General features: G+C 44.8%; 1 protein-coding gene across 3 annotated transcripts in view; it reads right to left on the reverse strand.

Annotated features, from left to right (window-relative positions):
* ETV5 (ETS variant transcription factor 5) overlaps positions 1 to 19,079 on the reverse strand; it is a 62,601-nt gene extending 43,522 nt beyond the window's left edge. Inside the window, exons 1-5 of one of the 3 annotated variants that reach the window (XM_002814376.5) lie at positions 18,920 to 19,079; positions 15,813 to 15,931; positions 15,590 to 15,677; positions 15,413 to 15,460; positions 15,269 to 15,319 (exon numbers count right to left, since the gene is read on the reverse strand). In XM_002814376.5, the coding sequence (XP_002814422.1) occupies positions 15,269 to 15,319; positions 15,413 to 15,460; positions 15,590 to 15,677; positions 15,813 to 15,857 (232 nt within the window). In that variant the 5' untranslated portion in view covers positions 15,858 to 15,931; positions 18,920 to 19,079. Of the gene's footprint in view, positions 1 to 15,268; positions 15,320 to 15,412; positions 15,461 to 15,589; positions 15,678 to 15,812; positions 15,932 to 18,436; positions 18,743 to 18,807 lie in introns of those variants that run through there. The other 2 variants (XM_063722378.1, XM_002814375.6) reach the window with 2 other exon arrangements.
* Positions 19,080 to 24,704: the final 5,625 nt, after the last annotated feature.

The following is a 24,704-nucleotide window of genomic DNA, read 5'->3' on the forward strand; positions in this document are numbered from 1 at the left end:
GCAAATGTAGCAATATGTTTTAAAAATATATCAATAAAACAGCTATTATGTCCCATTTCCTCTGAGATATTTGGAGGAAAAAAAATCCTTTATCTTATAGTTGACTAACAGGTCAAAAGTAGAAATGCTAAGAACTTCAAAACCACACATCGACAAATGAAGAAAGCCACCCTTGGCCTGTTACTGAATTGGAAGGATAATACAGCCCTGGGAATCTAGCCTTACACAAGGATAAATGCTGGTCACACCTAATGTCTATGCCAGTGGTTCTCAAACACATTTTATTGGCTTTGGCCCACTTAGAAAGGACAAGGGAACACTCCAGAGATGGCAAAATAAAAACAGCCACTGCTGTCACTGTGACTACTGCCTGTTGCTAATACTTCCATCAAACTGTCTGGGTAAAAAGACAGCAGTTACACAAATGCAAAATGATCAACAAAAATAACACCTATCAGTAACTCTATATTCATATTAATGCATATATAACAGGAACTAAAATATATGCCCAAGTCAACCACAAACGATTCTTGAGAAAAAATGGAGAATTTCCATTCCTTGTGAATTTATATGTAAAACAGGTTTAGGACAATAGGTTGTCCAGAACAGCTGGACAACTCATTCGATTTCATCCCCAGGGTCCTCCAGAGAGCGCAAGGCAGCTATCACCAACCTGGGAAGGTTGGCAGAATTAAAGTTCTCTTTCTTATGGTTCTCCTTCATTTTCTTCCCTCATAAGCAGCTCGGGTTAGCCCTTTTTACCCCTAAACGCTGAGCAGGGCTGGGATCAGGATGAGAGGAAGCTGGAAATAGGTGGCCTATGCTTTTGCTGCTCTGAGCCTGGGGGCTCCAACTGTTCAGCCTAGTTTACCAGGCTAATAAAAAGGAACATGGGGCTGAAGACCTAAACTGTGTTAAAGTAAGTACACTGGCTTGGAAAATCCCCTGTGCATTTATGTCTTAGGAACCAAGAATGGCAGCTGGACCTTAGTGTGGACTCAAGGCCCTCCATACGACTCATGGGGGACATGACAAACACCTGGTAAGCCAACAACTGGCTGGCCATACCACATGCCGGGGCTGAGATTTCAGGGCAGGCTCATTCTGCAAGAACAGCTGCATTTGTCCTGGGCAAAGTCCCACATGAAGAAAGTAAGGCTTGTGCTTTGTGCCTGTGCTTTGGGATAGGGTTTGCTATTAGCAGGTACAGGGAAAGAAGCTTCAGAACTGGCACAGCTGTATAGTATTCAGGACTTTAGATTAGCAATTAATCATGGTGGTGGAAGGGAGTTATGATGTTGATGACTCTGGGGTATTTTTGCTATTTGTCCTATTTCTCAGCAAGAACCAAAGAACTGACTGTCACCCTGGTGGTATATTTCAGGGCTCCAGGGTCTCAGATCAACCATGAGATAGCAGAATTCATCAATGAACAGTTACAGAATAGAATCCTTTCCTATAAGGCCAATTATCATCTTCTGTACAATAAATAACACAAGAGCCAAATTAGGGAGTGGTAAAGCTAGTTCCTGGAACACTTGGCTTCAGGAATCAGATTTCTCCCATGCAGTGGGAAAAAAAACTACAGTCAGCAGAAGAGAGGCTTCAGGAACTGGTGTGTGGACAAAAAACAAACACAAAAACAAAAAACACTCAATTCTTCCTGATTTAGACCTAGAAACTTGGGGTAATACAATCAGCGCAAGATAAAAGGCTTTGAATGTATTATCATGACATGGACTATGGGAAAGACATATCCAAAAAACAGGGTTAGGGTTACATTGGTATAGGAATAAGACCAACCTAAGATCCAGATTCAAGTTTTTGAAGTTTTGATGGCCTTGCATGAAAATGGCTAGAAATAGCAGGATGTAATAGTAGCCAATGAAATTAGAGCCAAGTCTTGCCACAGTGGGAAAGGAAGTGAGGGAAGGAGACAACTTTCTTGCTCATGAGAGTAGATGAGGTTGTATCCAGTGTCCGGAAATTCAAGAGCCAAGACCTTTTGGAGAAGATTTTTGAAATGCAAGCTGAGGAATTTTGTTGGTGAGTGCCATGTTAAAAAATGCTAGGCACCTTGCTTGAAAGACAGCGTAGAGACTATCTCCAGAAAGCCCACTCTCAGTTCCTAAGTGTGGTGGCAGACACACAATTATTAAGGACACTGGAAAATTACTCTAGAATTCTGAAAATGGAAATCCAAAGGCCTTGAATATAACAGTTAGAAACTAAAGGGAAGAAAAGGAGCTCAGAAAAGAACTGAACCAACTTTGAAAATGTATAAATAGCATTAGCAGACAATGGTATCTGAAACATCTCTAAGAGGTTGCCTGCAAAGACAGTGGAATTTCTCCCAGAATACAGGAATTAAGAGTTATTGATAAAATTTTCCTCACCTGGGTTTCATTTTACCTCTTTTTGTTTGTTTGTTTTTTTAGAGATAGGGTCTTGCTCTGTGACCCAGGCTAGAGAGCAATGGCGCAATCATAGCTCACTGTAGTCTCAACTACTGGGCTCAAGCGAGCTTCTTGCCTCAGCCTCCTGAGTAGGTGGGACCACAGGCGCCTGCCACCACATCCAGCTCAATTTTTTTTTTTTTTTTTTAAAGAGACAGGGTATCACTATGTTGCCCAGGCTGGTCTCAATCTCCTGGCCTCATGTGATCCTCTAGTCTCAGCCCCGCAAAGTGTTGGGATTACAGGCTTGAGCCGCTGCACCCAGCCTCAAACCTGGGTTTTAAAATAGGTGACAGAACTGGTACCGAGAAGCAGTTAAGACCATGAGGCCATTCTCTGCAAGTCTCTCCTCCATTGCTTGTTTACCTCAGATAACCCTAAGTCTCTGCTATGCACTCGAGCTGACGACAGCAACATGGGTCTAGGTTGTGACACATATCATGTACTGGGCTTGTAGAGCATTGCTTTCTCTGGGGGAAATGCTGGCTGTATATAGAATTGGTGCTTTGAAGACAAGATCTTGCAGAGTTCTGGAGAGTCAAGTGTTTGTATAAGACCAGTGTTATGATATTTTATGCCCTTACTGCTCCCTGGAATGTGGGCTATATGAGATACAGGATAGATTCAACAATGGAGAAATCCAGCATATCAGCAATTCCAGCTTAGGGGACCCCCAGGTTGTAGCAGTAGACCCCAGAACAAAGCCCATCTGACTAGGGGTAAAAGCAGGGAAAGATGAGAACGGTGATTTTATACTTACAAAGGAATTTTAATTTCTTTGTGGGAAGGGGGAATGACTTGACAAGGAGGTTACACTTTACAGAAAAGGGCTTTAGTTGGGAGCATTCTCACACGTTAAAAATCTCATTATTTGAACTATAAGGTTTATATTACCTAGTGGCTTCATATAACCTGGGGAAGGGGAGGTGGTTTAAAGGTTTGCTTCTGCTAATCCTGGCTCAATGATTGCAACATTCAGCAAACAATTGCCTCCCTCCCATCCCCCGTTTCCCAGGGCCGCTTACAGCAATGGTAGCAGCTAGAGAGCAGAACCAGCACAGGGTATCTGGCAATCAAATCCCCAACTGAAATACAATTGGTTAGAAGACAAAAACTAAATTCTGCCCATGGAAGTCAGCTTGGGAGGTTACTGTCTAAATATAATTGTAACCCACAGGTTGGACAGTACAACTCAGGCTGACCGGCCCAAGTGTGGGGGGCACTCCAAACTCCAGGGGGAGCTCAAGACTTGCCCTACCTCTTTACTCCTTCCAGAGAGAAGAAATGTGATCAAGTCTAAGATGACACCCAGGTCCTCAAGGACAGACAGGGGGAAAGATGGGGTGGGGCAATAGCTTTGGCTAGGAAGAGCGAATGTGGTCCTGAACACTGTCTACCTTTTCTGCTGCATAAGGCTGAAAGCTGCTCCCACTCTCCAAAGGCTGAGAAGGCCCAGGGAAGAGCTCAAGCCAATGGACCTGTTGCAGGCCTTTGGAGTAAAAGAGTCATCAAAGGTGACCTATGGGGCACTAGCAAGTTTGCAAGGGTAGAGAAGTTGGCAAGGCATGCCTTTGGTCATCAACTAGGAGGGCTGGCTTTTGGGATACTGGTCTTGTCCTTTCTTCACTTCTATCAGTGAATGACATGGGTGATTTGTAAAAATTTCTATTCTAACTCTGGCTAAAATACAAGGAAAGAAACTCTTTGTATTAATGCTTCGTCACTGCTCCTCCTCCCAAAAGAAGTGGTAATGGATGGGAGGAGAGCCTTCCATCCTTGGGTGTAAAGTACTAAATCAGCAACGTCCTGATTCATAGATGGTGACCTGTGGGTAAGAACGATTATCTATCACTGAATAACTGCATCTTATTCTCGGGACAAAATTGCCTCTTTCAGACAGTCATTTCCAAACAGAAAACCTCTGTTATCAAATAAGGAAGAAAACTGAATGCCAATGGTAGTAGAGTGATTTTTTTTGACCCAAATGAACTAGTTTCAGATTTACTTCCTTTAAGTTCATATTCTTTCTACACTTCAGCATTTTTCTTGAAACAGCTTGGATTTGTACAGTTCCCTTTCTTCGAAGGACTCATTTAGCCTAACAATTTAGGATTGTTACTTTAGAACTCCAAAATTGGAAACCTAGATGCCTTGAATTTCAGCGTTAGAAATTAAAGGTCAGGAGACGAGAAAAGAAATTAGACCAACTTCGATTGAGGTAGGGCTCAAGTATTAGAAGATAGGGGGCTCTTCCATTAAAAATATTTTGTACAGGATGAATATTTCTAATTGCATAAGAGTGTCGCATCTCAGAACTTGTGGGATGTGGAGAAACCAAAGCATTTAACAGTCAAGTAACATGCTTGTGAGTACAGAACTGACTCCGGGAGATTCAAGATAAAAACAAGAGGTTCTTCTGACTTCTAATGCACCGCCCCCTTTCGACTACCATAGGCTGGGTTCTTTTAGACCTACAGCCACAGAGCTGGCATGTTGGTTACTTTCATGCTTAAGAGACCAGCAGCATACAAACGTGAGGGACTGGCCGGATTACACCAAAGGAGGATCTGAGCATTATTTGAACCAGTGTTTTACTACTTTCTTGGGCAGCTTAGCTGTTCAAAGAATTTTAATACTCAACCTGTAGAAATATGATAGACAACTATTGGTTTTATTTTCAAGATTGAGAAAGAGGTCTAAGGAAACCCTTGTTCTCCCAACTCATTGGAGATGACAGGGCGGCTTCCTCTACTGTGACCTTACATCAACCACAGTGGATTTTATCATGAAGGGCTGCGCACAGTGGATCACGCAATCAGGATAAGGGGAAACAGGACATTTTTCCTCAAAGGAAAAAAAATTGCAAAACTAAACCTTAAGCTTTAACATCCCTTCTATAATTTACTCCCAACTTACATAATTCTCATCTACACTGGCACTAAAGTGAAATGTTAACAGTACTTGAAATAGGATTTAAGCACTGTGGAAAATCTTATCTTTAATTTCAAATGGAAAATTCATCCTTAAAATCTGACAGGAGAAAATCCAAACCCTAGGGAAATGAGTTTCTTCCCCCAGAACCATTCCCTTCTATCTATAGCCCCACTTCTCCTAAAAGCAGAAACTCAGCAAGTACGTCAAGGGTGCCTAAACTGTGACTTGCTCTCTAGCACATGCAGTCTTACTGGGAAACATAGCATTAGCTGCTCAAAGTCTAAATGCAGCCTAGCAACACTTGGCTAGTGTATGTGTTTAAAAGAGGAAACAGAAAATGAGAAATAGCCCTAACTAGCTTTTGTTCTATTTATCTAGAAGGTCATCCCAAGGACTCAGAACTCTGGGTTTGAGACCCTTTACAGTGTTACTTCCCCACCAGCTGGAGGCTGGGGCAGCTGGGATGGGAAGGGCATGTGGTAGGGAATGCGGTGGTGTGCGGGCTGTATGCGCCAGGTGTCCACAGTGTGCAGAGCAGGCGCTGTGGCCAAGGCGGGACATAAACACGTGACAGGGCTCCTCTGCTTCTGCAGACACTTGGAGCCTAAGAAACGTGATTTGTTTCCTGTTTCAATAGAAATAAAAATGAGGAAGCAGGGACTATGATTATTAGTTGTCAAAATACTAAATACCTCCCAAAACCCTATGCTGTTTCCACCTTCTTCCGCAAGAAACAAAATTTCATGGCTGCTGGGGAAGAAAAAAAATGAAGAGGGAGTTGAGGAGAAGCAGAAATTTTCTGAGTCAAGATATCCCTCAGCACAGCAAAGTTATCCCCCCTCAATTATTCTCTATTAAAATTCAGATGAGGAAACTAGGGGTAGGCTCCAGGATCCGACCTTTACTGTGGGTGACCATGTGAAAGAGACATCCCCCCTCTTCTAGTCTACCTTTTCTATGGGAAAAGTATAAAAGACCCTCATTAAGTGCTCTTGCAGGCCATTACAAAGCATTTCCAGGCACTCAGCTGAAAGTGTTTATGTAAGCGAAGTCCTTCTCAGCCCCTCCGGAGAAACACAGATATCAGCAACCTCCTACACAGCTGATATCTAGGGTTACCTCCTGAGAGGTTTCAAACTCTCTCACAAAAGGACAATCTGCCCAGGCCTGTTCTTTTTTTAATAGGGAAGGGAAGGCATGCTTGCAAGGCCAATTTACAGCAAGGGAAAAAAAATCCTTGAGGCAAAACACAAGTGCAAACTGCCTTATTAAGGTTGTGAGGATGAAGAGTAGGAACTAAGAAGAGCTCTTTAAAATCCTGAGGAAGTTGCTCTGGATCACTACTATTAAGTTTTGTTTTGCCTTTTAACTGATTGTCCTTTTTATGCTCATCATACATCCCTGGGCTATCCCACAGAGCACACCGGACACCGGACGTGTGTCTGTGAGCTGCCGGTGAGCTACCGGGTAAGATGTTGGAGGATGTTTAAGTGTGGAAGCAGCTAGGTGTGGTGGCTCGAACCTGTAATGCCAGCTATGTGGGAGGACTGCTTGAGGCCAAGAGTTCCAGACCACAGGAGTTCCAGACCAGCCTGGGCAACACAGCAAGACCACCCCCACCACGCCCCCTTGGCCAATCAATCAATCAATCAATCAAGGGTGGATGCTATTTTGAGGCACGTGCACCCTTAAAACCTGGCCTAGTTTTGGCATGATGAGGCTACTTTGGTTTGGGGGTTGCTCAGAGGCTAGGTTTTTCTGGTACTTCCAAGGATGTTCATTTTGGGAGGCAATGCATTTGATTAGTGTCCAGTGGAAGGGTTTACAGCCATAGTGAGGTTCCCCCATTGCTCAGTACCAGAGTTTGAGTACGGTCATTTAAAAAATACTTACCTGACCACAGTGGAAAATTAAACAGGAGTGAAGGCAAAGGAGTAGAGAAACTACAACTTTGTCTCCCCCCGTGTTAAAATTGTAAGCCTAAGCAAGGAGTGTCTGTATCGTGGCAGGCAAACACCTGGGCTATTCAGGCCTGGAGTAGAGGGGAGGTCAGAGAAGAGCAGGCAAGAATCCTCAATGGGGAGCTAAAGCCACAACCTCACGAGAAGGAGATAAAAGGGTAACAGCCTCAGATCAAGTCTCAACACCTCCCTCTCCAGGGGAAGCTAAACCACCCTCTCCTCTATTATCACTCCCTTTAGACAGCTACAGTCTAAAATGAGAGACAAAGAAAGGGGAGTGGGCTTCACTGGCTTTGTGGGTCAGCAGCAGCTCTTCCCCAGAATCCCAGGCCATCAGCCCGGCAGTTTAAGGGTTAAAGTGAGCACTTAAAAGAAAACTCAAACCCCATTAAGCCCAGGCTTGGAGAACAGGGAGCAGCAGGGAAGCCAAAGGAAACTAATTTTGGAGGCTCTCCAAGCTGCCAATCACAAGCATATTTCTAACAGTCCCAGTGTTGTTTGAGTTGGTTGTTTTTCCACGGGCTGCACAATGGGGTCTGGTTATTCATTGAAAAAGTCTGCAAGTGAGCCCCGCCCTCCATTCACAACCAATTTGGAATGCTCCATTCAGGCAAGAGGGGGAATCTGTAGCTCTGCTAGCTGGGGCAGACCTAATAGTGCTCAGCGCCCAGCTGTCGCCGCAGGGACGCTTGCTCGCTCTGTACGCTGTGTTTATGTAAGAAATTCAGACACGGCAGGGGATCTTGCCTGCTGTGCACCCTTCCTAGGATTCAAATGGCCAAGACCCTCGTGGAAATCTGCAAGAGTGTGCAAAAGTCCGCTAGAAGTAAGGTCAGAAAGTGCCTTCTGGCAAAAGGGGAAAGGCAAAAGAAAAACTATCATGTGCCCCTCGGTTCAGAATCTGGCTGTAGCTAGCAGCTGAGAGAAACAGACTTCAGTGGTATTTCTCCTGCCCCAGGGTGAGCTGGTTCGCATCAGGGCACAGCTCTCTCTGGAAGCCCGCCTCTCCAGACTTTCCTTCCTATTCACTGCTGGTAGCTACATCGGGAGCCACCTGGCTTCCTCCCTAGGGGAGGAGGGCTCTGGAGACACTACTAGATTTTCTGGCTGCAGAGGAGGGGCCAAGCTACCTATTAAGACAATTTCACAGTTCCTTTTTTGGCTTTGGATCCAGCCTGAAGAGTTCGGAATACCCTCCTGAATGCTCATGAGACATCAAAAAGGAAGAACGTGGAGATCTAAGGTTGGAGGGTGAAATCTATGCTGAGACTTTGCAAAGTACAAGGCAAAAAAACTGGTTTCGCTTCTTAGATATTTTTTCCAAACCTTCAATAATCACCCTGAGGGAAAGCGGATGGAGCCGGTCTGACAACCAGACTTTATTTCAAGGAAAAGCATTCTTCTTTATGGAAAGCAAATCCAGGAGATAGATTTTAGCTCATGGTTGTTTCCTTTTTTTCATCACATATTTGGCTATTTTCAAATGTCTTATGTATACTTCTTCTCACTGCCTGCCCTCATGTCCCCTCCAGCGAACTCAGTGCCACTGGAAGCATTTCTCTGAAGTCCTGACCACAGAATCCCCATTCCATGCCTCGGCTGTTCACATCAGCCTCAAACTCCCGGCCTTTTAATAACTAGATCTTATCCTGCTCCCTGGAGTCTTGCACTCTCTGCTTCAATTTTCCCCTACATGCTTCTTTCTTTTTAAACAAGGGAGCCCCCTTTATTTTCTATGCAGAGTCCTCTTACGGGGAATTCTTTTCCCTTTAACATCTGAGTTGCCAACCCACTGTCTTTTGCCTGCCAGGCCCAAAGGTGTACTTACATTATGGTTATAATTTATACATACACACTCTAACTAGTGCGGGCACATACTAGGGGCCTGGTATATTGCCACTCCTTTAAGCCAAGCCTAGAGGGATAGGACAATGATAGAAACTGACGACCAAAGCCTCTGTTAAATGAGCTTGATGAGTTCACAAAATGAATTTTTAAAAAAGCAACCTAATCCGGTAATGGCATCAGCATGCCTGGCACTTGTCCAAGAGCTGGGAGCTGCAACATGACAAGCCTCTGAGCTCCTTGGATTCCAAGTGGAGAAGCACTGTGTGCCAGGGCACAGATGGGGCCCAAGCTGCCTCAAGGGCAGCCGTATGCCCGAGAGGGGGCTGTCAGCCTCTGAGGCTGGATGTACTTTACCACCACTAAAACCCAAGAAATGTGTGGAGGGAACAGTTTCTCGGCAGAGAATCACACACCCCACCCCACCACCAAGAAACATTTTTTTCTAGGGCTGAAATTAAAACAATGATACTACTAGATGGTAGAAATGGGAGACAGTACAAATTTTCGGCTTCATTATGCTACCCATGCCTTACTCTTGTAAAACTGAAGAATGCTGAAAGAGGAGGGGATAAATGGTAATTTCTTCATGGATGCCAGGATTTTGTTACTTCTGGCACCTACACAAGTGATCTTGACACAGATGTAACTCCCCGTCCCAAATCTTTCTCACCAAATACAAAGGACCGGTAAGCCTACTGGGTTTTGTTAGACGACTAACAGCACAGAGACACAGAAGGGTAAGAGAAAAATTCAGTTTTAAATAAGCCTAACTGAATTAAAGGTACACGAAAGCAGATTTTGTAAAACAGATGGCTCCTTTAAGTAAATGCGTACTGTAGGTCTTGGGTCCTTGAGAATACTGAGTCTAAGAATCTTTGAGGCTATCAAAACAGGAAGGATTTCAAATCATTTAGCACCCTCCCAGCAGTAAGGTACTGGGCTAACTAACAAACACTTTGAAAGTAACACTGTAAAACCTGGAGTCAAAGAATCTCTCCTCCATGTTTTCCTCACGCTTTCGTCAGCATTCTTTTCTACCTTCAGAACTACTGACTCCTGAAAAGTATAAACCAATGGCCTTGTTTTCCCTCAAACCTCTTATTTTTAAAGTGCCCACTGTTTTCTTTCTTACCTTGCCAAACAAAAAGACCTTAGGGTGATCCTTTCGAATAGAGGTGGCCCAACCAAGAAAACGTGGTTTTGCTACACCACACCTAGGACCAAAGACCAAAATGATGTACCCTCTCCAAAGGAAAGGCACTGCCTTTACTGTACTAACCTCACACATTAATAAAGAAATCCAGCTGAATAATCTCATCGTGAAACAGGATTGAGATCAATGTGTTTTAGGCTCAAAGGCTGTCATAACAGTTAATCCTATTTCCCCAGCCGTCTATTGCAATGTATTTATGAAAAGTCGATTTTATCAGTTAATTAGCTGGTCCTTAGGAAATTACTTGTACTTCCTCCAGTTGTTCCATTCTTTTTGAAACACAGATCTAAAAAGAACACTTCAAGGGGAAAATGGGGTCATTTGGATCTGAAAACAATTGTCTAGGCTGTATTTGGTATGGAGGCCATGATTTTGAAATAAGATTTTTATCATGCTGTCTACTCAGCATAAAATATCTTAGTTATTCAAGATGCTAACAGGTATATATTTATAACAGCATAACTGAAATTAATGAGTGAGATTAAAAATCAGACCCAAAAGGTATATTTAAAAAACTGCTATTTATATACGCTAAAATCTAGTAACACACTCTTTAAGTACCCAAACGGTCAGTTCAGAAAAATGAATGGAACACATCACCTTACCCCAACTTTGAAACACTCTTGAGTTCCAATCTTATCCATGGCATAGTTAGTTCTATGAAAATGTGTAGTAAAGATGTACATACATCTATGCACTGACCCAGATTCCCTGGTTTAGTAGCTCTATGTGTTAAGGTACACATTTAGCTACATACACACTTACATAGATATATACACATGCACAAACACTTCTTCATATATAGGAAATATGAACACAGTTTTATCTGTATACACACGAAAGGTGTCTTCTAGGAAACATGGCATTTTTTTTCTTTTTGTTTTTTAGAGATAGGGTCTTGCTCTGGTACCTAGGCTGGGGTACAGTGGTGTGATCACTACTCGCTGCAACTGTAACCTTGAACTCCTAGGCTCAAGTGATCCTCCCGACTTGGCCTCCTAAAGCACTGAGGTTACAGGTGTGAGCCTAAATATGTCAGTTTTTTATAATTTTTTTTCTTTTATAATTACTCTGTCTCTTCCAAATCCTAGATGGAAAAACTCAAAGCATCAAGGTATTAACTTTCTCAGGATCATAGAAGGAAGAGAAGTGAGTGCTGAATTGGACAGCCAGAGGTCTCCCAGATGCTTTCCTGAACGCCATCTCCAGGTATCTGAAATAATGGAGAGCCCTGAATACACTTGAATATGCCACTACTCCCTGACTCTGCAGCTTTGTGAGAGCTTCTTTAAGAATATTATTTGATAAATCTCTCTCTTACTTCACCTAAACCTTCCCATTTGCCCCCACTACTGGTCAGTCTCTCCAGCTATTTGGGAATAGCTGTGAAAGGAGGGGGCTGGGCAAGCCTGTCTCTACAAGGGACATCCAACTCAAGCAATCTGAGATCTTCAGGGTTACTTCTTAGGACCAAGGGACAATGAGGCCCACTGGTAGAATCTCTGTGACCTATAGATTTCTATTCCCTTGAATTTGACCTTTCAGAATCTCCATGCTTTACTGATATCTATATGTGTGAGGTAGAGGTGAGATCTGTACAGCTAGAAGTAAGCTGGGCATTTCTGTTAGATATAAAAGCAATGGTTTCATTCACTCAAATCAGACTTAAAGATGCATCCCTATGGGCAGGAAACCCAATTCTAAGAAACTTACAAAATATAATCTCTTTAGAAGTTGAACTTTTAGTGTTTAGAGGAAAAAAAAAGCCATAATCTTTAAAACTGACATTCCAAAATAAAAATATTACCTACATTTCTTAGTATTTCTCTTTCTTTCATGTATACAATAAATTTACACATATACAATGGAAAATTATCAAATCATTATTAATACGAAAGTGTATTACCAGTGGCCACTGGCAAGAATATTTGTTACAGGCCGGGCACAGTGGCTCACGCCTGTAATTCCACCACTCTGGGAGGCTAAGGTGGGCGGATCACCTGAGGTCAGGAGTTCAAGACCAGCCTGGCAAACATGGTGAAGCCCCGTCTCTACTAAAAATATAAAAATTAGCCAGGTGTGGTGGCAGGTGCCTGTAATCCCAGCTACTTGGGAGGCTGAGGCAGGAGAATTGCTCTAACCCGGGAGGCGGACATCCCAGTGAGTGAGCCGAGATTGCGCCACTGCACTCTGGCCTGGGCGACAAGAGCAAAACTCTGTCTCGAGGGAAAAAAAAAAAAAAAAAAAAAAAGGTTTGCTTTCCCCTGGCAAATCTAAGTTTGGCTTATATTCATTGGTTAAGTGAGTCAAACCAACTCGTAAGTTTTTTTCCCTTCCCTGAAAAACATCACGGGCTCTTCCAGAAAATGACTGGAGTGAAGCTGGTCCTGAACTCGAGGCTGTGGAAAGTGCTCATGGAAAAGTAAGTGCATGCAGCCGGCTGTGGGCTCTGCCAGCTCCTCCTCATGCTTCTGGCTGTCAGTCTGAACTGCAGGCAAACATAAAAGCAAGAATGAATGGCTCAAAGATGCACCACCCACATTTGTGTTCTTGCCTTGCTTCTTAGGCAAGTTATTCTATTTGAATCTATCTCTTCTTGAAGCTCTACCTCAAGAAATAAAGTCAGAGGGAAAGAATCATTAGAAGACCTTTTCTAGGCTAGTCAACCATCTCTTTTATCCTTAAAAGACAGAAAGGCTCAACCTTAGGCAGTTAAAACAAAAAGTAAGCAAAGTAAAAAAAAATCATACTTGCTAAGCAGAAACATCTCACAAATTACCTCCACTTGAGGTATGGAATTTTAATTAAAGAACTTAGCACATTCTACTTGCTGAGCAGAAATTATTTCTAAAGAGCCAAAACACATTTATTGATTTCTTCACTTTAGCCTATTCCCACAGATAAATATCTCTCCAAATATAAATCCTGCTTGCTGACAAAGAACATACCCTTGCTTCAGCACATGCAATCAATTTGAATGCAGCCATCTCATCTCCCTTTTAACTCTTTTGGGTTACAGAGAAACAAACAAAAGTGTCATAAAAGCATTTCAAAGAACCTCTGCCAAGAAAGCCACCTCCCAAACAGACTGCAGTTTATGCTGCTCTGAGCAAGAACTGGAAAGGCTGGGCCAAACTGTCAACACAGAACAAAGTTGGATTACAAACCCTGTCTTTCATCTTGCAAACACACACACACACACACACACACACACACACACACACACACAAATTTGGGTTATCTTTATTTAGTCTTTCAATGGCAAGCTTCCCAATCACTTGAAAGCAATCAAAGGGCAATAATTAACACGCATTTACTCTCCCATAGAACACATCCACAGCAAGCTGTGACAAAGCTAAGGTAACCATGCATGTGTGTGTTACAGTTTATTCCCTTTTACAGTTTCATGGCATTGTGCCTTGGACATGAGGCCTATCATTAAGGAATGTTTAGCTGCTACCTCTGCTCTTACATTTAAAAGATTTGGAATACCCAACTTTTTACTTAGAGAGAGACCTAAGATACTCTCTCTCCAGTGGCATTTTTACACACATACACCCACCTACCCAGAGATAAAACAAAGCTGGGAAGAATCTGTTGGTCCAAAATGAGAAATTGAGTCCTTGCATGGCTCAGGTGCTTGCTATTATAAACTATGACTAAGAGACATGAATTTCTCTATGATGCAACTCTCAAGAGAGGCAGCATTTTCTCCAGGCCTCTCTTAAACCTGCTCATTCGCCAGTGACTAATGCTCTCTAGAGCAGCCCTGTGCTGCTCAAATTTCATCAGCCAGCTTTGTCCTTGATAACTCCGCCTAGACCATAAAAGCTCCCAAACCTGTTGAGGACAGCCCCAAAAGATCAGTGCAAAGTAACCATGCCCCTGCCAGTGTTGAAAGCCATCTTTTGAGCTTCCCACTGCATTTTCTCTGTAGTAATGAGCACTTAGTGGCCATTTTAAGAAAAAGTTTCTCTTCTCTGAAAATCCACAGCAACTACATGAAAAGTAAGAGTAAATCAGGCCACTCTGTGACCACTCCTTGTCAGCTTAGGAGTAGAGACAAAATTGACAACATGTTGGATGAAGCCAAAGTTAACTGGAGTTTTCCATTAACTATTTTCTGCACCTTTAAGAAAAAGAGAAATATCAGGTTCATGATTCACATCAAGGACTTAATTTATAAAACAAACCCCAAAAAAGCCATAAAACAATGTGTGATTAATAGATGCTTGGCCGAACACCAAATATATTATGTCAGTTAATTTATAATTTTGAGCTTAAAGCTTTGCAATTTTTTTTTTTTTTTTGAGAGGGAGCCTTGCTCTGTTGTCCAGGCTGGAGTGCAGTAACGCAATCTCAGCTCACTGCAACCTCTGCCTTCTGGATTTAAGTGATTCTCCTGCCTCAGCCTCCTGAGTAGCTTGGATTACAGGCACCCACCACCACGCCTGGCTAATTTTTGTATTTTTAGTAGAGACGGGGTTTCACCATGTTGGCCAGGCTGGTCTTGAATGCCTGACCTCAAGTGATCTGCCCGCCTCAGCCTCCCAAAGTCCTGGGATTATAGGCGTGAGCCACTGCGCCCAGTCAGCTTTACAATATTTTTAAGGTAAAAAGAAATTTAGGATAAAATTATGTTCAGTAAGTCTTACCTGCAATACAGTAGAAATACTTTAGAAATAATTTTATTAAGAAATAAAAGTTTTCAGGATTAATTCTGAATTATTAGAAGAAACTAAATGCATACTACTGTCTAAATCTGGTCATAGCTGAAAAAAAGCATATTCTAGACATGGATGATCCAAGACCAAACAATTTCAGAACAAATGTGCCATCACCAGAAAGGTACTTACAGTTATCAGACTGAAAATCTGGGACAAACTGTTCATCATCAGGAACTTGTGCTGGAAAATAGATTTTTATTTTAGACCTTTAAGTTTTATTAAAAAGCACAGTAAAATGTTTTATATGGAAAATAGGACATCCATGAAACTTGCCTTCAGCTAACCAAGCCTCTTGAAGTTGACTGAGATCCTGAAACAGCTCTGAAATTGAAAACAGAAGACCCCAGAATGAGGATATTTCTTTTGCTAGGGAGAAGACAGGGAAGAATCTACACGCTACTGTCACTGGGAGCAGGGAAGCCACAACATAGGCAGGGAAAGCTTTACTACCTTCAGAATCGTGAGCCAGATCTGTGTCCAAAAACTTCCTCTTTCTGTCAATCACAGGCCGCCCTCTACATTCCTCAGATCGAGATTTCTGAAAGAGGCCAACAGAAAGTGAAGGCTCAAGTGTAGTAAAGAGGTCCAAAGGGGGTCGACTCACTAAACCAACAGGGGGAAGACTCATATTGGAGAGGGAGGACAAAACAAACCAAAAGCCACATAAACTTACCCCTGGGACCATAAAAGGGACTTGCTGATCATAAAACCCATCCATGGTGCTTTCAGCGTCTTTAATACCACTTTGAGAGGTTTCAGCATTGAGTAATTTCTGGGGGAAAAGGGATCCTCCTGTAATATGAATTTGGGAGATTTTAACTAAGAGGGGGGGGAAAAAGAAATGAAACAATTTTTAGACTGCCTTTTTTTTTTTAGGGCTTGTACAAAATTATTATCCTTTTGTAAAGTACTTAAAACCTACTCAAGGTGCAAGCTTTACAGACCAACGCCGGGCTTGATTAATGGTATCAGAGGTACACGATGTACTCCGTGCCAAATCCATTTACCCAGTTATCATTTTTTCTTTCTTTGGTAAATCATTAAAATTACAGATTTGCTACTGTCTGTCCTCTACCAAAATAAATAAATAAAATAAAATAAAATAAAAGGGTGATTTCAAGATTCTCTCATATACTCCAGGGCATTTGTAGTAGGGTTTTTAAAAAAGATATAATTTAATTTTTGACAGTACAGTGTCAGGAAGCAGAGAAACTGGGTTTAAGTATTCCAAATTATTGGCAATTAAAGATCTGACATACATGGTGTTTCTAAAAGCATTTTGTAGGTCACTGTTAAAACACTATATATAGTTCCTGGAATAAATCGATCAGAGGTATACTTATCTTCACACACAACTCTTTATTTAAAAGAGGTCTAAACAGATGTAGCATCTGTAATGTCACAAATATCTCCCTGGTTACTTACAGAGATATTTGTGACATCTCCAACTTCTAAAAGAATAAAATGTCTATGAAAAGTAATGGATTAAAAAAACTAATTCCATTGCATGTGGTACAATGCATCTCTACCAAAGGTCTTTTAAAACTTAGGCTGTTTCTTATAGCGGAGTCATTTTTTTCTAGACATAACCCCCACCCCCAAATGAAACTCATTTCAGGACTGGTAAGTGTTGAGTCTGGGGAAAAAGGGTGGGGTTAGAAGGGAGAAAACTTCTCCTAACGTGAGTGGAATAAAGTAACAATTTTAGGGAGGTAGCATCTTCCTAAACACTTTTATTCTCCAAATAAAAACACCGTTAAGTCAACAAAAGGTGGAAAAACATTAATTTCACTCACTCCAGCTCTAAGCAATTCAAAATGCTTAAAGGTCAACTTCTTTTGTTTAACATATACACAATTTTAAACAGGAAACTTTTCCCCCGTGAGCAATTCCATCCAATTTTTCACACTGTGTGTAGCATATCAAATTTTTCATAAGTGAGCAGGATACAAGGAAACCCTTCACAGCCAGGATCCTCCTCAGCACTTTGGCCCAAGGAATCAGATATTTTCAAAGTCAAAGGAAAAAGAGGAGCAAAATAGCACACAGTTCATAACTTCCTAGAAAAACACTCGCGCCAGCCTGCCTGCGTGCCCCGTCCAAACACCACAAGAAACGTTCAGAATAATGCCTCTCTCAAATGCCACCAAACCGTATACAAAATCTGAGAAACCTCAGCAGCGAGTTGAGGGGCATGAAAGAGAGTGCTCTGTCGCTTAGGAAAATCTGTCAGATTAAATCGTGGCCTTAGACATTTTGTGAACGTGTTAGGAGGAAGGGGACAACCAGTAGGAGACGGGAGGGGGAGATATTTTTCAGTCTCCTGATGAAATACTTCACCCGGAAGAGCAAAAAAAATTCTAAAAAATTAAAGAAATAAACTGCCATAAACGAACCGAAAAGAGGCATTCCAGGATTAGAAAAATTGTATTCCAAGTATAATTTTTTTAAAAGCTTGAATGAAAAGCTCGAGTTCATCCAGGAGTTTAAACCACTTCCTTTGCGCCCCCCCCACCCGCGCCCCGGGCGCCCCCAGGAAAACTTTAGCACAGCGCAGCAGCGCGATCCAGGCCCCTCCCCTGTGGCGCGCAGCGGGCCCGGTTTTATGAATGGGAGAGCGAGCCGCGGCCGCCACATCAGGTAGAGGCTGTAACTGGATCTCTAGCGCTGGGCCCCATTCACAAAACAAGACACACTTCCACCCAATTCCCAGCCTTCCCCATTCATGAAAACTCCTTCAGCTGCGCCCCCGCCCCCATTTCCAACGCACGCCCAGCCTCCGACGCAGGCCCCTCACCCCAGCGTTTTAGGAAGAAAGCTCAATGCTTCATTCACAAAAAGGGAAGAAAAAAAAAGCCGCAGGGAGCAGCGAGCCAACGAAAGAAACCCGCTTCATTCATAAAGTCACCCACATTCATAAAAACGAGGTGCGGCGCCCGGCGCTACCAACCGCTTCCAATCCCCCCACCCCCAGCATCTCTCCCTGGCACCCCCTCCTCGACCAGGAGTTCGGTTCCCCCCCGAGTTTTCTCCACCCTCTGAAAATGCGGCCGGAACCCTAATCCGCTGCGAGGCTCCAGCATCTTTCGGTGCTGTCCCCTCCACACCCGTGTTACCCCCACCATCCCCAGGCCGCTGTTCCGGTGCGCCCCGATTTTTCTCGAGTCGCCGCACAGCCCGACGCCCTCATCCTGCTGGGTGGGAGCAGAGCGACTGGATGTCCCCTTTCCACCACCTGAAACTTGCAAGGCCTGAGTAAGTTCCTGGTCGACCCCCGCCCCCGCAGGCTGCACTTGCCTGTGTCATTTACCCCCTCCCGGTGCTCTGGGGGGCAGCGCCTCTCAGACATTCCCCTCGAACTGCTTCCCGCCCCCTCCTCCCAACTGCGGAGCTCCGCCAAGCGTCTCTTCTCGCGAGCCTCCAAGTCCCCTCGGGGCTCTCGAATCTCCAGAGACCGTGAAAGCCTTGCAACTCCGCGATCCCCCATCCACTCGGGAGCCCCCGCAGTCACGCTCCGGCGCGCCTCCCCCACGACGGGTGGAAAGCCGCTCTCCCCGCGCTCCGGAACCGTTAGCCGCACCCGCCCGACGCCTCCCAGGAACCAAACCGGACCGGGCCGCGGGGGGAGGGGGCGGTCAACTCGGGGGGGGTCACCCCAGGTACTGCACCCCGACTTTGAAGATTCTGAATCAGCCCGTGAACTCTGGCCGGCTGGGCCTGTCGGACCAGTGGCCGGACGCCCCTTCCGATGTCCCCCCTGCCCCCGCAAAACCTCCTCACCTGAGGCTGCCGCTCTCCTCCCCTTGCAGCGGCCCCGGCGGCGCAGGCGCGCTCACGCACGCGCGCACCGGGCCTGGGCGCCTGGGCAGAAGGCTGGGCCGAACCGCTCCGAAGACGGTGAACCGCTCCGCGCACCAGCGGCTGGACTCTGCGCCGCAGCTGCCAACCAGGCTGGAGCGCTGGCCCGGCCCCCCGCAGCTTCTGCTCCGCCCGCCGCCATTGGCCCGCGGCCCTAGGCCAGCCTTGTTCCCATTGGCCACAGGCCGTTCCCGCGGCTGTCCATCACCTCTTGTTTACCCTGTCTGCGGGCAAATCCAACCAAGCCGCCCCATCAACTCCGGCCCCCATTGGCCAGCGGTGCATCTCTCTCCACCCCTTCAGGGGTCTGTTTTACATAATTTATGCACCGGGGGCCATTGGCCAATCAGCACAGGCTTGTTTATGTAATGAATGTAAGGACGTTTTTCATTCATAAAAAACGCGACCTGAGGGGGAAGCTTAGCTGAGTCAGTGAAGCACTTAAAGGGGCCGAGACCAGGAGGAGCCGCCGTTACTTCCCTTCTCGCCGCTCTCCCGACTTTTCACCGAGGCACGACTCTTCCCCCTTACCCACTCACCCCCACGTCTTCATCCAGCAAAGCCCCGACCAGAATTGGGTCGCTTGGCGCCAGACGTTCGCAGCTGCAGCACCAAGCAAAGTTATCATTTTAGAATTCAGGGGAGAGGAATTCGTCATTCCACACAAACTCGCTGACCGACCTGGGCGTTTAGCCCACAGAAACACAGAAAACGGAAACCAAGCCCTCTAATCTTAGCTACCTTTAAGAGAGGCCTTAATTTCTTTTAACCAGGTTTCCAGTAGGAAGAATAGGCAGCATCTCCTTTTAAAATCTCAGCTCTCAAACAGATTTTAGTTACTATTTTGTACTGGCAAGGCCTAACGCCCAACCAAATCCCGTTTTCTCTTTAACTGCGGCTCGTAACCTCCGCCAGAGTGGGTTCTGTAGTCGAAGTGAGACCGGGTTCGGGCTCAAAGAAATCCTCTCCGGGGACAGCAGCAGCAAGTCCACCGACCCGGAAACCTAAATCCCTCCGAAACGGGCATGCAGACTCAGACTTTTTGCCTCCCTCCCCGGGCTGCTTGTTTTCCATTTAAGTATTGAATGCAAGATGGTGTATTTGCGAATTAGATCCCGTGCAGCTGGGAACGACGAGAAGCGGCTCTGCTTGCCAAACGATAGGGCACTAACTGCAATTGCTGAGATTCTTAACAGGGTGTTCCAGGAAACAAATAAACAAACAATCCTCTCCCCTCTCCGCCCCCTTACCCCCTCCTGTGAAGGCCGTGGGGCGGCTCTATCTTCTCCCCGGGGATGCTGGGGGCCTGTGACGGAGCTCTGTTCTCGTCCTGCTGGAGTGCCCTGCCATTCACGCCGCGTGCCAGCGGTGGGGAGGAAAGATGCTAAGTGACAGGAGAGAGCCCCTATCAATGGGGGTCCCAGGGTGGCCAACTGTGGGGCAGTTCCTGCCCCTGCCACCCCCACACTTAAGTCAAAGGTTGCCTACCTTCTTTCCTATCTCCACTTATGTCTCTTAAACAGAGCAGACACTTGGTCTGTCGTTTATAGCCCTTGAAATGTTGGCGTGCACCTAAGCAACCTGCAGCACCCGTGTTGAGTCCTGGGCTCAGCACTGACCAGGCACGCTGGAGCTGTTGACTTTGAAAGACTGAAATGGGCATGAGTTGATGAATGGAAAGTGCTCTGAACATGTAACAAGCAGTTCCTTGAGATCTAGTTTCCTGGTAGAACATTTTGCTTCCGACTCCAGTTTTCCCTTAGTGCCCTTTTTCTTTCTCCAGGTGGTACCATTTCTGTTTGGTGGCTGGAGATCTTACACTAGTACCGTTGTGCTCCGAGCTTATTGCTGACATTCCTGAGAGCTCTATCTCCCTAGCTAGATGAAGGGCCCACGTAAGCTCCCAGATCCTCCTCCTCCCCAATTTTGTCTACCCCCACTCCCGCTCCTCCCCTATCCCATCCCATGACATCCTGCTCTCTAAACTCATTTTTCCAAAGGAGCTTTCTCACTCCTCTTCCCTTAAGTCTCTCAGGCCCCAGCCCTCCGGAAGGCTTACAGCCCACAGAGCCACCTATCCTCACCATCTAAACCGTAGCACATCAATCACACTTTATAACTTTGGCTACAGGAAAACAGTGCAGCACGCTTCACAGCAACTTCCTCACAGGGTTGGACCTGATGCCTGGAGTTTGGCTCTTGTGACCTTTGCCTCAAGCCAAGTCTCTCCATTCTACTTTGGAAAAAGAAGTGGGATAGTTCTGGGTTGAGTAGTAACAAATAGCGGCTCAGCTGGGGGCAGGGGAGGATTGGGTGATAGATTTTTTTCAAAAATGCTTGTCTTGAACACGTGATCATGTGCAGGGATTTACACTAGAATAATTGCCAATTAATTATTGTGATTATTTAGTTATCCAGTAAACATGTATTTTGTACCAAATATTCAGCCAGACTTCGTGCTAGGCAAAAAAGTTGCAGAGATGAATAAGACCCAGTCTTTGCGTTGGAGGAGCCCACAGTCTGCTGTGTAACTTCAGTATCTGAAGTTTACTCAGCACTTTATATATGACTTGTTCATGCCATATATAATTCTTCACAGATTATCTCATTTAATCCTCATAATAATAGTACCAAAGTGGTCAGACTATTAATATCTCCATTCTATAATATATAGTTGAGAAACTGAGGCACAGAGATTAAGTAGTTTGCCAGTGGTCACAGAGCTTGAAAGTCAGTTGCTGAACTTGGATAGGAACCAAGGTGGTCACATCCCAGAGCCCATATGTGGGAGACCTAGCATGTGCCTCTCTTGTTCAGCGACTACCGGGAAACATCATTTCAACCCAGAGTGGTAAAGGACAGAGCTGGCCAAAGTCAAAGGAGGCAAATTTTGGCTCTGAATGGGGTTAGGAAGGAGTCTGGGATGTTTGGAGTGGTCCAACAAAGGAACATTGTATCTGGCCATGAGTCTCCCATCACAGGAGGCATTTATGCAGAAAGATTTAGGGATAGGGTAGAGGGACTAATGCATTTTCCAGGATAGAAGAACTCTGAGGATTGTCCCATCTCTCAGAGTCTCTGATTCTGGGAATTTGGAGGTTTGTGCTGGACAAGGGGTACAGCTCTTGGCACAGCCATCTTGGCTGCAGCATTAAAAGTCAGAGTACAGCCTGCGATGACCTGAGCCAGCTCCTGGGCCCAGGGTGGGCTCCTTGTTGTTAAATATTTACTGATATCTTCTCTCCACTCTTCTTCCTTCTTCTCTTTATGATTTACCTCCCTGGCTCCTCTTCTTTTGTTATCTTTGCCTTTATAAGAGTTAAAGGTAGTATTTAAAAGCTCTTTGTCTATTACATTGAGTCTTCCCTCTTAGGAACATTACTTACATGGGAAGTTTTGTCGAACAAGCATGTGTTCTAATTATCATTCCCTCTCCTCCAGGAGAGAAACAGGCTTGGAAAAGAAAACAAAAAGAGAGACCAATCCTCTGGCACATTCATCTAATGTCAATCTAGCCTTTGTCCTCTGGCAGTAGCAAAACTCAATCACAGCATGGATAACTAGACCCTTGTTGTTTAAACTCAATTTGCAGTGTGTCTAGAGGGAGACAGTGTAGAAGAATAGAAAAGAAAGTACCTTGCCCCAAGCCTGAGAACTGTTACCCTTTAGAGAACTGCTTTTAGAATTTTCCCCTAAAATGCTGGGCAACCCTGTCTTGAGCTGATCACCAAAATGATGGTGGGAGATATGGAAGCATCATGATCCTGGTCTCTCATACTGGGAAAATGCCTCCTCTTTCTCTGTTAGAAATGCCGGGGTGAGTGTAGGCCTGCCTAGAGTTTGGGGTGTGGGCTACAATGCTCCTGGAGTCCTTTCCTATTCTTGTATGGAGGGAAGGAAGGGATTTGAGGGAAGTGTCAAAAAGGTACTGAAATGTTGGCCATGCGTGGTGGTTCACACCTGTAATCCCAGCACTTTGGGAGGCCCAGGTAGGTGGATCACCTGAGGTCAGGATTTCGAGACCAGCCTGGCCAACATGGTGAAACACTGTCTCTACTAAAAATACAAAAATTGGCCGGGCATGGTGGTGCATGTCTGTAATCCCAGCTACTTGGAAGACTGAGGCAGAAGAATCGCTTGAACTTGGGAGATGGAGGTCGCAGTGAACTGAGATCGTGCCACTGCATTCCAGCCTGGGAGACACAGTGAGATTTCGTTTCAAAAAAAAAAAAAAGGTACTGAAATGTGTTTTTATTTAAGGGAGAGATAAAGAATCCTATCTTCCTTTCTAAAATTCAGAAATAAAGGCCCTAAAAACTTAAGGGAGAAAAGAACATCTGTTAGCTTCAGTGTCTCCTTAAAGAATAGGGGGCATATTGTCTTTAGGGTTCCTTCTAGCCAGGGAATAGTAATAGCTGACATTTACTGAGTACTTAATATGAGCCAGACACTTTGCTAAACACTCCACATGACTTGGCACAGTTAGTCCCAACAACAGCCCTCTGAGGGAGGTACTATTATCATTATCTCCACTTTTCATAGATAAGAAAGCTTAGGTACGGAAAGGTTCAATCAATTGCTCCAGGCCACATAGCTAGCACATAGTAAAAAAGGGAGTGTGCCCAAGCAACAGAGCCTGCTCCCCTAGTGCCTGCCCAGGAGCCACTCTGCTGCCTTGTGGAAGCTGTGTGTGCTTAATGACAGCAGCCAGCACTGCAAGAACACTTCCCTGTGCCAGACTCTGTTTAGGGGCTTTGCTTATATTAACCACTTGATCATCTTAATAACCCTGTGATACAGATATCATTATTCTCCCCATTTTGTAGTTGAGGAAAGTGAGGCACAGAGAGGTTAGGTAACTTGCCCAAGGTCACACAGCTAGTAAGAGCTGGAGTCAGGCACCGAATGTAGATCTTGAATAGAGTCCTTGCTCTTATTCACTCTGCTCTGCTGCCTTAGTTCCTGCAATCTCTCACTTTGTCGTCTTGCCTCTCACCTTGTCCTCAGGGCTTTGGCTGCTTGCTTGCCACGCCAATGAGAGCTGCTGTCCTTCCTTAGGAACCTGCTTCAGCAACTCCAACCAGACTTCTGAATTATTGTCCTGGGCTGGCAAGGATTTGTCTTCATGAAAGCCACTTTAGGAGGAGAATGGAAATGATGTTTACTGAGCATCTCCAACATGCCAGGCTCTGTGCTAGACACTTTACATACTACAGTGTTTCATTTAATACGCCCAATCTCTCTTAGAGGTGGTAATAATACCCAATTTGCTGATATGAAAACTGAGTTTCAAAGTGAAAGGTTTAAAACCATGTCTGAGTTTTCTCAGTTAGGAAGGAGCAAGTCAGGTCTCTGACAGAACACAGAATGCATGTTCTTGATCCTCTGATCCAGCCAGTCTGGGGGACGTTATTCCTCTCCTGGTTCTTGACTGAGCTTGAAGACACCCTTTCTCCTGTCTCCTTCTGACTTTCAATTCTTATGAAACAGCCACTATCAAGAAAACCTGGAAGAGCATGTCCTATTTAGATTTCTGATGGCTGACAGGTTTATTTCTTCAGCCCACAACTTTAAAAAGAAACAACTAGCCTGGTGCGTTGGCTCACGCCTGTAATCCCAGCACTTTGGAAGGCTGAGGCAGGCCGATCACTTGAGGTCAGGAGTTTGAGACCAGCCTGGCCAACATGGTGAAACCCCATCTCTACTA

Source organism: Pongo abelii, chromosome 2, assembly GCF_028885655.2.
Source record: "Pongo abelii isolate AG06213 chromosome 2, NHGRI_mPonAbe1-v2.0_pri, whole genome shotgun sequence".
NCBI classification, from domain to species: Eukaryota; Metazoa; Chordata; class Mammalia; order Primates; family Hominidae; genus Pongo; species Pongo abelii.